Below are 13473 nucleotides of genomic sequence, written 5' to 3'. Positions count from 1 at the left end.
TTGGGGTCTGAACATTGCCCTGGGTGCTATGTAAATGCTCTTATCGCTGAGCTGCATCCAATTACGTGTCTAATCTGCTCAGGCTTCAGGTAACTAGGTGATTCTCTTGCTCCTGCCTTTCCAATGGCTGAGGTTCTTTCAGGCCTGGGGACCACTGAGTGATACCCACAGCTCTCCAGGGGAAAAGGTATATCTGATTGGACATAACCTCTAACTGACAGCACTCAGCAGAGGGTTGTGGGTTCAAAGCTACCCACAATCCTGAAAGCAGCCCTCATGCCCCATCTAGCACAGTACATCCCACGTCCCTCTGGGGTTAACTTGTGATGATTTACCTGTAGTCAGACCATTCTAAGAGACAGCTCAGGCTGTCTTCCATTTCCTTGTCAGTACCACTGGCTAAAGCTACCACACCTGGGTATAAGTACCACACATTGGGTATAAGTAGTGGGTCTGGTTTTAATATGTAGAACAGGGTGTTTGAGGGGTACGCATGGATACCACACCATTTCCTATAGTGGAGTTGTGCAGCCAGACTGACATCTGACCTACAGTATTGTCAGCCCAGCCAGAGGGTTGTATTTGCAAAGACAACTTGTAGGGGAAAGACTGAGTCAGGTTCTTGCCACCCAGGCTAGCCTGGAACTTGTTTCTTCTGCTTTCAGCATGCTGCAAACTGGTCTTTTAGCTGTCAGTACTTTAACAAGATCTTTGGGTCTTATCTTTCTGTCTCAGTGAGAAAGAAAAGTATAGCTACCCAGAGGGCTCAGTCTCGTTTAATCAGGAAGTTAAATAGTTGGGCTGAAGTAAAATAACCAAAGTCTTGGTGCAGGGCACTGGCAAATGGGCGGAGAGCAAGCCCTCCAAGGCAAGGCACAGACTATTTGGCAAGGAGAGATGTGCACCCCTGGCAGGGGGGGTCATGCTCAGGGAGGCCAGCTGAGGCGCATGCAATGAGACCATTGGGCCACATGTCCCGGTACCATTGAGGACTGAGGGCTCACGCCGTCCTTAAAGGCTTGTTGTGATTCACCTAGAGGAAAAAGACATGACAGCGTGGGAATCCAGCATCTGCTCTCTGTAGCATCCATTTGGAGGGATGGGTTCTGGCAGGACACTGAAAAGGCTTGAGGGAGGTGGATCTCTGAATCCAAGGCCGATCTGGTCTACACAGCAAGTCCCAGGTATCCATGTAGTCACAGGGACCCATCACGGAAGAGGTTGGAGGGACTAGAACTTGTATACTCCTTAGCTCAAAGCCTAGCTTGGGCTTCAAGGATATCCCAACAAACCCAGCTTGATGAAGTATGCTTTTAAACTCGCGTGGTTTTATTTTTAAGAAGGGGTCTCCGGGGATGGTGCTAAAGCGCTCTGGAGGCAGAGGCAGGCAGATCTATGAGTTCAAGGCTGGCCTGGTCTACAGAGTGAGTTCTGGGGCAGCCAGGACTACACAAAGAAAGCCTGTCTCAACCCAAAAAGGCTCTTGCTCTCTTCCCCCTTTGTCCCTCCCCCCATGCTCATAGCTGGCCTCCTCTACCTGTCTGTCTGTCTGTCTGTCTCTGTCCCTACTACCCTCTTAACTACCCTCCCCATGCTCTGAATAAACTCTATTCTATACTTCAAAACAAAAAAGACAAGAGTCTCACTATATTGCTCCAGATGGCCACAGACTCAGTGCTGAGATTCAAGCTTTATACACCCAGCTGCATGGGGTTTTTGTTTGTTTGTTTGTTTTTGTTTGGGTTTTTGTGGTTTAGACATCACTGCCATAAGTACTCTGCAAACAATTTCCCAACACCCCAGCAAGGAGGGCGTTTTGTACCGTCAAGCCAATTTTGGGTTATTGGGGTTCTATCTATCTATCTATCTATCTATCTATCTATCTATCTATCTATCTATCTAATCTTTTTGAGACAGGGCTTCTCTGCGTAGCCCTGACTGTCCTGGCACTTGCTCTTTGTCCAAGCTGGTCTCGAACTCAAGAGACCCCTCTGCCTCGGCCTCCCAAGTGCTGAGGCACCACCAGGGTCAGCTCTTTAAGATAATTTTTTTTTTCCCCCGGAGCTGGGGACCGAAATCAGGGCCTTGCGCTTCCTAGGCAAGCGCTCTACCACTGAGCTAAATCCCCAACCCCAAGATAATTTTAAGATCAGGAAAACAGGCACAGATTGGCAACCTGTCGCAGGTGAGGCAACGGGGATTTACATCGTTCTGACTTTTGCCATAAGCCACTGGTGGGTAAACTCAAGGGAAGTAAGTAATGAGATGCCGGGAAGGAGACAGCCACCAGCAGGTAGCACTGAATTCTTTGCTCTCCTGTGGTGCACAGGCACACTGGCTGCTAGGACTGGCTAGACTGACGCTCTGCTTCCCAGCCATGGGGAATCCATCATCTAGCATGTCGGAGGTAGTCCTTCTGTGTGTGCATGTGCAACTTGTGTGTGGGAGGCAAAGGCTAATTTGGCTGTCCTTCCTCAAGCCCTGTATGTTTTCAGGATCTCTCACTGGCCTGGAACTAACCAAGCACGCACCTGATATGGGTGGCTTGGACACCAAGAAAGTCACTGTCGGTGACTTCCTGGGCTCCCGGATGCCCGTTAAGCACTCAGCCTACTGCATTGCGCGACTTAGATACTCAGTAACACACACACTCTGCACTCCCCCTCACCTGGGAGATGCTGACGCCTGTGAGTCTCTCCACACTCTCCGGCAGACGGCTTAAGATGTCCAGTACTTCCCCAGTAACTTTGGCGGCTCCCATGGTTCCGCTTCCGCTAGACACCAGCGTGATCTTATTGGCTGAGGTCAGGGGGCCACTGATCTCTTCTGCCACCTGGTAGGCAGAGATAGCTATGACCTCGCCATCCATCAGACTCGCCCCACAGCTGACCGCGATTCCCCACTTCGGTCGTGCCTTGTATTTGGCACCCCTAACGACTTCACCTTACCCCTCCTCTCAGAGTCCCACCCATCTCCAGACCTGGGGCAGTTTCTCCAGCAGCATGTCCAGCTGGGCGGCCTCCTGGTACATCTGGAAGGCTTCTGCCTTCTTGGCCATTTGCTCAGCCTCAGCACGAGCGCGGGCCCCTATGGCAAAGGCCTCAGCTTCCCCTCGCATCTGTGGAGGGTACAGGGCAGGCAACTCATTAAGGATACCAAATTCTGAGGCCAATAAGACTCAGAGGGTAAAGGTGCTTGCCAGTCAGGCCAACAACCTTACTTAAAATCTCCAGGGGGATCTGACCTCCACACTGGCAAGATGAACCACCCTGCCTCCTACATGGGGCGTGGGGAGAGGGGGAGAAGGAGGAGGAGAAGGAGGGAAGAAGGGAGGTTAGCAACAGCGACAGCAACAACAGTTGTGAATGCCTTTAATCCCAGTAATTGGGAGGCAGAGGTAGATGGATCTCCCAGAGTTTGAAGCCATCTTGTTAACACAGTGAGTTCCAGGTCAGCCAGGACAAAAAACAAGCAATAGAGAACAAGAAACCCTGATAAGCCCGCCCCTCGTGCCAATCAGAAGCCATGCCCCAACTCACCCGCACAGACTCAGCTTCGGCTTCTGCCTGCATGATCAGCTGGGCCCTGGGGACAGAAAGGGAAGCGGTTCATTGCCAGGGCGCCTTTTCTGACCATGAGCGTCAAGGGGCCAGAAAGGGGCTCAGGAAGGGGGCGTTACTTCTCTGCTTCCGCCAGGCGCTCCAGCCTGTAGCGCTCAGCCTCCGCTGGCTTGCGCACGCGGGCCTCCAGCTCCTTCTCGCGCCTTGCGATCTCCTGCTCCTGCACTGCCACCTGCTGGGCGCGCTCCACCACTTGCACCTGTACCCGCTGCTCCTCGATCTGCTGCTTCGTCTTGGCCACCTAAGGAGCAAAGGGGCACTTGAGTCAAGTCTGGGGAGTAGGTGGCCTGAGACAGAGAGAAAAACCGGCACTACCAGTGGGATACAACGTGGAAGAGACCCAGGAAGTCGTTTTCTGGTCAGCTCAGCTCACTGGGTAGTGGGACCCATTTCAAGTACAGAACCGAGCCAAGGCCTGGGAACCACCACCATGTGACTTCTCAGAGCAGCTAGCCTAAGGCCTTAGCGGCAGAATGGATGAGGCTGCTACATGCCCTCCCTGGGATAAGACAAAGGTTAACTCTCTCTAGTAGGAGGGTCCTGAGGGCAGTGAGCCCTTTGTGGTCATATTCTATTTCTGCAGTCCTGTTCGCACATCTCCGTTTCTCTTTGCTGCCATTCTGAAGAGTAAGCCACCATCAACTCAAGCGCTCACAGCTCAGTAGTCAGTACTGCCTTTTACACCCTGACAGCAGATAGCTTTTTTTTTTTTAATCTTTTGCACACAGAATAAACGCAAAAAGGAAAGTAGACGTGTTGAAAGTGGCTTGTTTCCTCCCACCTCTTGCCTCAAACCCCTTGGTTTCCTTTCTGGAAGCAACTGCTATTACCAGCTTCCAGAGATCGTGTGTGTTCAAATTTCTCTTTTTCCCCATTATCATGATCGTTTGGCATTTCTTCTTTCTTTTTTTTTTTTTCAAAGATTTATGTATTATATGAACATCAGATATCATTACAGATGGTTGTGAGCCACCCTGTGGTTGCTGGGAAATGAACTCAGGACCTCTGGAAGAGCAGTCAGTGCTCTTAACCACTGAGTCACCTCTCCAGCCTAATCATCTGGCTTTTCTTTTCTTTCTTTTTTTTTTTTTTAAAGATTTATTTATTTATTATATATGAGTACACTGTAGCTGTCTTCAGACACACCAGAAGAGGGCATCAGATCCCATTACAGATGGTTGTGAGCCACCATGTGGTTGCTGGGATTTGAACTTAGGACGTCTGGGAGAGCACTCAGTACTCTTAACCACTGAGCCATCTTTCCAGCCCTCATTTGGCTTTTCAACACAGGGTTTCACTATGTAGCCCTGGCTGTCCTGGAACTCAACTGCACACCAAACTGGTTTCAAATTCAGAAGCCAACTGCTTCCCTAGTGCTGAGATTAAAGACATGCGCCACCACCCATCTCTACGTATTTATTATTAATGTACTTTCTAAAAGATTTCTTTTTAATGCACGTATGAGTACACTGTAGCTGTCAGACACACCATTACAGACAGTTGTGAGCCACAATGTGGTTGGTGGGAAATGAACTCAGGACCTCTGGAAGAGCAATAGCACTCCTCTTAACCTCTGAGCCATTTTTTCTTTTCTTTTTTTTTTTTTTTTTTTTTTTTTTTTTTTTTGAGCTGGGGACCAAACCCAGGGCCTTGCTTGCTAAGGAAGCACTCTACCACTGAGCTAAATCCCCAACCCCCATTTTTTTTTTTTTAAGTTGGGTGTTGTCACTCTGTAGAAAGGCTACCTTCAAAGTACAGCTGGCTTCAAACTTGATGTGATCTTGGACTAGCTAAGATGGCTTAGGGTATAAAGGCACCTGACTCCAAGTCTGACTACCTGAGTTTGATCCTGGGGGAACCACATGGTAGGAAAGAGCTGGCTTGTCTTATAGCAGCAGATTGTCTCTGACCTAAATGTACATAAATATAATTAAATTAAACCTAATGGTGGCTGAAGAGAAAGCTCAGTGGTTAAGAGTGCCGGATGCTCTTGCAAAGGATGTGTGTTCATCACCCAGCACCTGCCTGGTGTCTTAGAACCATTTTGTAACTCCAGTTCTAGGGGCATCTGATGCCCTCATCTGACCCCTACAGGCACCAGGCAAGAACCCATGTACACACACAGTGCACACATAAACATGTAGGCAAAACACTCATCACATGAATGCATAACATAAAAGTAAATCTTTTTTGTTTGTTTTTTTTTTTTTTTGAGTCAGGGTTTCTTTGTGTAGCCCTGGCCATTCTGGAATAGCTCTATAGACCAGGCTGGCTTCCAGCTCCTAGAGATCCTGGCTCTGTCTCTCAAGTGCTGGGATTTAAAGGTGTGTGTTACCACAGTGAATACCTTTAACCCCAGCACTTGGAGGCAGAGGCAGGAAGATCTCTGAGTTCAAGGAACAGCCTAGTCTATACTTTTTAATCCCATAATCAATATATAATTTTGTTTAAGTTGTTTTTGTTTAAAGATGCCTTATAAGCTAGGCATGGTGGTACATGCTTGTAATCTCAGCAGTAAAAAGGCTGAAACAGGAAGACTGCTACATGTTTGAGTCTAGCCTGGGCTACTGTGTGAGGACCCGGTCTCAAACAAGCAAGCAGGGAATGGTGCACAGCTTTAATCCCAGCACTCGAGGGTAGAGGCAGGTGGATCTCTGTATTTGAGGCCAGCCTGGTCTACACAGTGAGTTTTAGGACAGCCAGGGCTACATAGTTGACACCCTTCCTCGAAGAACAAAAAGAAAACAAAAACAACTAATTGACAAACAAACAAAAAAACTAAAGAAATTTTATATTAAAACACACAGAGCTGATGCATTAGTGTGGAACAGAAGCTAATTGCATTTCAATTTGTGCCTGAACAGAGGAAACCTAACAATACCTAGTTTCTCTGGAAAGCACTTCACAGCCTCCAGCGCTAAGGGACTCCACAAAGAAGCACATTAGTGCTATCTGAATCGTTTTAGTGTGTGTGTGTGTGAGAGAGAGACAGAGACAGAGACAGAGACAGAGAGAGTGTGTGTGTGTGTGTGAGAGAGTGAGTGTGTGTGTGTGAGAGAGTGTGAGTGTGTGTATATGTGTGAGTGTGTGAGTGTGTGTGTGAGAAAGAGTGTGTGTATATGTGTGAGTGTGTGTGTGTGTGAGAGTGTGTGTGTATGTGTGTGTGTGTGAGAGACAGAGAGAGTGTGTGTGTGAGAGAGAGAGAGTGTGTGTGAGAGAGAGAGAGAGAGTGTGTGTATGTGTGTGTGTGTGTGTGTGTGTGTGTGTGGTACCCTCAGTCCCGAGAGTCATTTCCAGCGAAACTGTGTGCAACAAGGGAGCACATCCGCGTTTGAGCTTATCTGGAGGCTGCATCAGCGAACTAGACCTCTTCAGCACTCTGGAGTCCAACGCACACAGCAAATGCTGCAGGCACTGACCTGTGGTTTACCCATCAATCCTGGTGAGCAGGCAGATCCTCAAATGTGTGACGCATGAGTGAGAGGGGCCAGCTACCCCTTCTTGTAATGTGATTGTAATATAAAAGGCCGCCCACGGCTCACTTGCCGTCGTTCAAGGCTGTTTCCTTCCTCACCCTCTCTTTTGAGCACCAAAGTTTTGGGGTACCCTAGTCACTCTAGGTTTCTCTTACTCTCAAGAGATACGGACCCATACCCAGAACACAGCTTGATGAGTGGGGGACAGGGCAGCTCTTCGCTTTGGATTTTACCTGCAACCAGGTGCCTTTACAGAGAGGCACAGTCTACCTCTTGATCAATCACATTCATGGCCTGCCCGCCCTCCTTTCTGTCTTTCTGTCTGCCTGCCTGCCTGCCTGAATGTCTGTCTTGGGTTTTCAGCTGAATGCTCCAGTCTACATGTATGTGCAGATGTACACACATGTATAGGCGTACACACACATGTATGAATGTTTGTGTAACTTACAAGGTCATTCCTCCTCAGGCACCATTTGCCGTATACTCTGAGTCTCTCGTTGGCCCGAGGTTCAATGATTATGCTAATCTGGTTGAGTAGTGATTCCCCCAAGACTCACCTGACTCTGCCTCCCAGTTTGGGGATTACTGAGCACTTTATCACCTGAGCTCTCTCTCCAGTCCCTGCTTGAGTGTCTGTCTGTCTGTCTGTCTTGGGTTTTTCAGCCGAATGCTCAAGTCTACATGTATGTGCAGATGCAGCACATCCGAGTTTGAGCTTATCTGGAGGCTGCATCAGCTAACGAGAATTCCCACTTTTATGTCCTTTATCATACTGAGGAAAAGAGTCAAAATTGGGGTACCCTGGGGGCTGGAGAGATGGCTCAGCGATTAAGAGCACTGGCTGCTCTTCCAGAGGTCCTGAGTTCAATCCCCGGCAACCACACGGTGGCTCACAACCATCTGTCATGGGATCCGATGCCCTCTTCTGGGTGTGTCTGAAGACAGCTACAGTGAACTCACATACATAAAAATAAATACATCTTAAGAAAAAAAAATGGGGTACCAGAATCAGAGCAAAGATCACAGTGTCTCCTAATACAGATGGAAGGGAGAAAGAAAGGGGAAGGGTCATTGAGCAGCCTAGACACCTGTGCTTACCTGCAGCTGATAGGCCAGGTCAGCCTGTGCTCGCCGGGTGTTGACCTCGATGTCGTAGGTGGCTTTCTTCAGCTCATAGTCCCTCTGGGCCTTGGCCATCTCTATTTCACTGAGGCACTGTGCGGATACCTTCTCCTGCTTGGCCTTAGCCTCCTACATCAAGGTAGTGAGGAAGGCGGAGGGTAAGTCTCTGCCAGACTGTCAATGACCACTCCCTGCTTGTTCTCCGCCACACCACCCCCTGCTGACCCAGCTTGGCCAACCACACTCAGCTGAACCCTGCAAACACCCTGTGCCCTTGTCCCCTGGGGGTCTAGCAAGCCAGTGGTGATAGAGAAGCCCCATCTCCCTCACCCGTATCCCCGCATCTCTCTTGGCCTCTGCTTCTCCAATCCGAGCATCTTTCTGCACTTGTGCTGTGCGAGCCTTCCCCAATGAGTGTAAGTAATCCTGTGGAAGAGCGAAACCAGTTTCAGGAGGGTTTGTGAGATGGAATCAGGAAGCAGGAAGGATCAACTGTCTTGGCTTTTGTTTTGTGGTGTAGGGTGGGGCGAGGGCCCCCAGCACGCTAGGCTAGGTCAGCGCTCTACCACTGAATGGGTTCTGTTTATTGAAATATGGTCTATTATACAGGTCTGTCTTGGTATTTACCTTGTAGACCAGACTCCAACTCATAGAGTACCTGCCTCTGCCTCCTGAGTGCTGGGATTAAAGGCCTGCACCACCACACCAGGCTGTTTGTTTTGAGACAGGATCTCACCCTGTAGCTGGGGCTAGCCTGGAATTCATTATGTAGCCCAGGCTGGAATGGAACTCAATACGTAGCCCAGATCCCTTATGCTTTAGGCCCCCACCCTGACCCCCACCCGTGTTGGGATTTATAGGTTCCAGCCACCGAGTCCACCTCAACTGACTATTTTTACCTGGTCATCGTGAATGTCCTTCAAAGTGTAGCTAACCACACTGATACCCATGTTGACCAGGTCGGAGGAGGCCACCTTGAAAACCTGCTCTGAGAACTTCTGTCTGTCCTTATAGATCTCCTACAGAGGAAGAAAGGTGGGAAGAGGGGAGTCAGATTCATCATCTGCCACAGATGAGCTGGTCTGTCATGATTCCTCCTGACACCCCACCCAGGTCTTCTCCTGTCCCCCAGTCCCACCTCCACAGTCATGTGGGCCATGATTGCCCTCTGGTGGCCTTCCAGCGTCTCCAGGGCAATGTGGGCGATCTCCGCCTCTGTCTTCCCCAGGAACATCTGGCAGGCAGCTGCCAGCATCTCCTTGTTCTGCCCCTGGATTTTCACCTGCAGCCGTATAGACATAGAAAGGGGTGTGATGGGTGAAGCAAGGAGAGGAGGAGAAAGAGCTAGGAGTCTTGGGAGCGGTGGCTGAAAGTGAGACCAGCAGGAAGATGGAAGAAGTCCACAGTCAGAGGTGCTTAATGGCCAGGAGGAAGGTGGGGGTGGGCTTTGGGAGGAAGGCTCTTCGAGCCTCACCTGGGCAATGCCCGTGACTGAGATGGGGACCCCGTGGCGGGTATAAACCTTCTCACTCTTGACATTGAGGGTCAGTGTGTTGAGAGAGATCCTAGGGGGAAAACGGAGCAGACAGTAAGAGAAAAGAGTAGAGAAGAAAATGGGTCCCCCCTCCCAGAGTTCTGTTGCTCTATCTACCTTTGGATTTGTTGAATGCAGGGTAGGACAAACACTCGGCCTCCGGCCACCATGACTGGGGGGCTCCTGCAGAACCCTGTAAGGTGAGGGCATAATGTGACCGTGGCAGAGCAAAAGACAATGGGGAAAAGGGTGGACCACCCATAACAAGAATCTGGATGCTGAGGGGGATAGCATTCGATGCCTTGGCTGGGAACCACAGGTGGTTTGTATCCATCGCGGGCAGAACCTTGGGGCTGGGAAGCTCATGCGGGCAGGAGGGGGCAGAAGTCAGGTTTAAAGGGAACGGGGGGGGGGGTCACTGGGTGGGAGGAGACTTACCGGAGACCACCATGGCCTCATTTGGGCCACAAGTGAAAAACATAGTTGAGGCTGCAACTGGAGGGGAGAGAGAAGAAGCCTTTGCAGAGGGGAAGGGGCCCTGTGGCACCTCCTCCCCCTCCTATCAGGAGCACTGCCTCTGCCACCGCCCAGTCCCTTGAGCGCCCCTGTGACAGTCCTAAGATTCCCCAGGGACTTCTTCCTCCGTGCCAACAGATTCTCACTGCCTTCCCCTCACGGCGCCCCCTAGTCCCTCTGCCACACAAAGCTCTCCCGCGCCCAGGGGTCTGCAGCAGTTCCGCAGCCTCCAGGCTCGTCGGCGGCCCAAGGCTCCGCCTCCCATCCCCTCTCACCTTCCGGAATGCCGGTAAGCAACCCCACTGGGGTCTAGGGAAGCGCGGAGACCCGCAGAGCCCCAGAACTGGGTGGGGACTGCTCGAACACCCGGCTTAGTGGAAACTGCACTTGCGCCCCCGACCCGGCCGCACCCTGTTGCAGCAACAGACGCGACCCCGCCCCCTCCCAAGCCCTCGGCCCGCCCCTTTCCCGGCAGGCCCCGCTCGGGTCCGCAGCACAGTTCTCGGCAGCCCAGAGGGGATGCCAGACGTTCCCCCCATTAACACCCCTCCCTGCTCCAAGCACTGGCCTGGTAGCTCCGCCCCCTCCCGAGGCCACGCCCTCCACTCGGGTTCCTGAATACCCGCCGCCTGCGGTGAGTAAGCAGGTTGCCACACCACTCTCTAACTGGGAAAACCGCAGACCCAGCAATGTATGACAGCATCCGGTGACCGGATATAGGTCTGTAACTCCAAGAAAAGAGTTCAGGACCCAAGAAAGAATACAGACTGGGGACCTTGTCACATCCTCCCGCCACTTCCCCACCCCCGCCTTAAAATGATACACTTTGAGAACCGCTGATAATAATGACAGGCAATCAAGTTTATTCGTGTTCACAGAACATACTAGGCGACCCCAGACAGCCGCCCTCTGACAATCCATGGACCCAAGACTTCCAGCCAGGAAGATATCAAAGGCCACAGACCGTATTCCCAAGGGTCTGCCAAAGTCTTACAACAGACTACAGAGTCGAAGTGCTGGAAAATGGAGTTTTACCCCTAAACCTATGCCCCCGACCAAGACTAAACTAATCCTCCCACAACTCTGTCTCACGGACCCTATAAATCGTAATAAATATCTGTGTTACAGCAAGGGGGCATATTTCGCACCCCTGCATAAGTTAGAATAAATATTACATACACCCCTCCTTCACCTAGGAGGATATACATAAATACATAAATATTAATTAGACACCGAGAAGACCTCTGTCCGTCACCAGTGAGCCTAGCCAGGACCCACGGTGCCTCGGGCTCGCCCCAAGAACCGGTATCTTGGCGGTAGTGTTCTGAGTTAGCGTTGCCTTATAAGTCCCAGTTTGGGATACGTTTTGCGCACCAGGTACCCCTGGTGCCTCTTTGGTCTTTTTTTTTCCGGACTGTGACCCATTGCGTTTAGAATGCCGCCGGGTGTTGCTGGAGAAAAGCTTTGAGATCCAGAGCATAGTCCGAGGACTCCGAGGTCAGGTTCAAAGGCTCGAGGACAGGAGGCGCAGTAATGGGCACAGAGATGGGCTCAGGTGATACCGCGCTGGTAGCATCCTCCGGAGCCAGGGCCTGCGACACACCTTCTTCAGCCATCAAAATCTGGCAGAAGATGATGGCGAGCAGGAGAAAGAGGATCCTCTTGGCAATGTTGGGTTCCTCGGTTGGTAGCTGGCGCCGGACCTGAGCAGAGAAAAGAGGGAAACGTCAGAGCAAAGTCCCCGCATCTAGTTGTTCCCAAAGGTACCGGGGCGACGCGACCTCTTGCTGCCCACTTGGGCGATACTCACCACTCGAGGGTAGAGCACCCGTCGACTGCGTTTTCGGTGCCCGCGAGAAGTGTTCGGACGCACGGCGGACGCTACCGCCCGCTCCGGGAGGGGGTCGAAGGTGAAAATCTCGGGACCGGAGCCCCGCCGGAGTTCCGGGCCGGTGGAGGGAGCTGGCGCCGGAGCCCTCAGGCCAGTCATGGTGTGGAGATGGTTGCGTGAGTGGCACATAACTCGCGCGCTGTGCAGAGGGTACGGAGGAGTGCGGATCCCCGGTAAGGCAGCACTACTTATAGAGCCCGGAAACTCCGCCCTTCGCAGCTAGGGAGCAGTTGGCTGCACAGGGCTGGAAATTCCAAGGAGGAAGCAAAATGTAGGCGGAGCCTTGGCTGCCCATTTTCTAGGTGCCCCAGTGCACGTTTTTTGGGTTTGTTTTTCTTTTTGTTTTTTTTCTTTTTGCCTGGGAGTTGTGAATGCGAGTGGGTGCAAATATTGGGAGTAAGCACATGTCGGGACATGTGGTAGCTAGAGAGGGGCTCCCAGACATGTAGCAGATGGTCCAGCCACCCTCCTTAGAGAAGCCCAGTAAGATCAAGGGACCACAGAAAACACACTCACACATACTTGAAGGTATGCATAGGAAACAATCCCAGAGGGGAAGTCACTGCACAAACTTCCAAGAAGATTAAGAACACACTAGAACCCACAGACCCAACTCTGCCTGCCTCCGTTCACGTGAAAACCACATCACGGACGTTTCGACAGAGCACACACACAAAACGAGATGCAGCGATTACCCAGGGACACCCCAGAGAAGCTATTCAAAGGGATAGAGCGGAGACATGAAGTCCGCAGTCCCCGCTTTTGCCCCTTGTTAGGTTGGTCGAATAATAAGATTGTGCCAGTCGTATATAGCACCATTGGGAACCCACAGGATCCCCATATTGCTTGGGAGACTGCACGGAAGTCAACGTTTTTGAGCACCTATAACAATCCGAGTGAGAGTATTGTGGAAACCACCCAGCACAACGTGCAACTTCAGCCCTCTGCTCTACTGCTTGCCTTGAACCAGAGGAATTTGGGACCAGTCTAGGGAACACAGCAAGATCAGTTTCAAAAAACAAACAAACCCAAACCGTAACAAAGGAGGGGCTGGAGAGAGAGCTGGCACATCTATTAAGAGCAGTTGCTGCTTCTGCAGAAGAGGTACCTGGAATCAGTTCCCAGAAATAGCAGCTCACATCTAGTCCCAAGAAATCTGATGCCCTTTTTCTTTTTTTAAGATTTATTTATTTATTTTATGAATGTCATTGTCACCAGAGACACCAGAAGAGGGCATAGGATTTCATTACAGATGGTTGTGAACCACCATGTGGTGTCTGGGAATTGAACTCAGGACTTTTGGAAGAGCAGTCA

General features: G+C 51.0%; 2 protein-coding genes across 3 annotated transcripts; both read right to left on the bottom strand.

The window, feature by feature from the left end:
* Positions 1-756: 756 nt before the first annotated feature.
* Flot1 (flotillin 1) lies at positions 757-10914 on the bottom strand. 2 transcript variants are annotated; one of them, XM_032889076.1, is made up of 13 exons: positions 10891-10914; positions 10191-10247; positions 9870-9945; positions 9693-9783; positions 9357-9500; positions 9118-9237; positions 8549-8644; positions 8195-8347; positions 3680-3861; positions 3540-3585; positions 2981-3118; positions 2669-2833; positions 757-1033 (listed from the first exon to the last, which is right to left on the bottom strand). In XM_032889076.1, exons 2-13 carry the CDS (start codon positions 10231-10233, stop codon positions 1001-1003), a joined length of 1287 nt encoding a protein of 428 aa, XP_032744967.1. In that variant the 5' UTR covers positions 10234-10247; positions 10891-10914; the 3' UTR covers positions 757-1000. The 2 variants fall into 2 exon arrangements, with proteins under 2 accessions (XP_032744967.1, XP_032744966.1); XM_032889075.1 differs by lacking the exon at positions 10891-10914 and adding an exon at positions 10544-10722.
* A 191-nt stretch (positions 10915-11105) lies between these two features.
* Ier3 (immediate early response 3) lies at positions 11106-12336 on the bottom strand. Its single transcript, XM_032889074.1, has 2 exons — positions 12079-12336; positions 11106-11971 (listed from the first exon to the last, which is right to left on the bottom strand). Exons 1-2 carry the CDS (start codon positions 12286-12288, stop codon positions 11699-11701), a joined length of 483 nt encoding a protein of 160 aa, XP_032744965.1. The 5' UTR covers positions 12289-12336; the 3' UTR covers positions 11106-11698.
* Between the last annotated feature and the right edge of the window lie 1137 nt (positions 12337-13473).

The sequence above is a fragment of the Rattus rattus genome, chromosome 18 (assembly GCF_011064425.1).
Source record: "Rattus rattus isolate New Zealand chromosome 18, Rrattus_CSIRO_v1, whole genome shotgun sequence".
NCBI lineage: Eukaryota > Metazoa > Chordata > Mammalia > Rodentia > Muridae > Rattus > Rattus rattus.
Note: the sequence above shows the minus strand (reverse complement) of the source record. Positions and strands in the feature narration are given on the sequence as shown.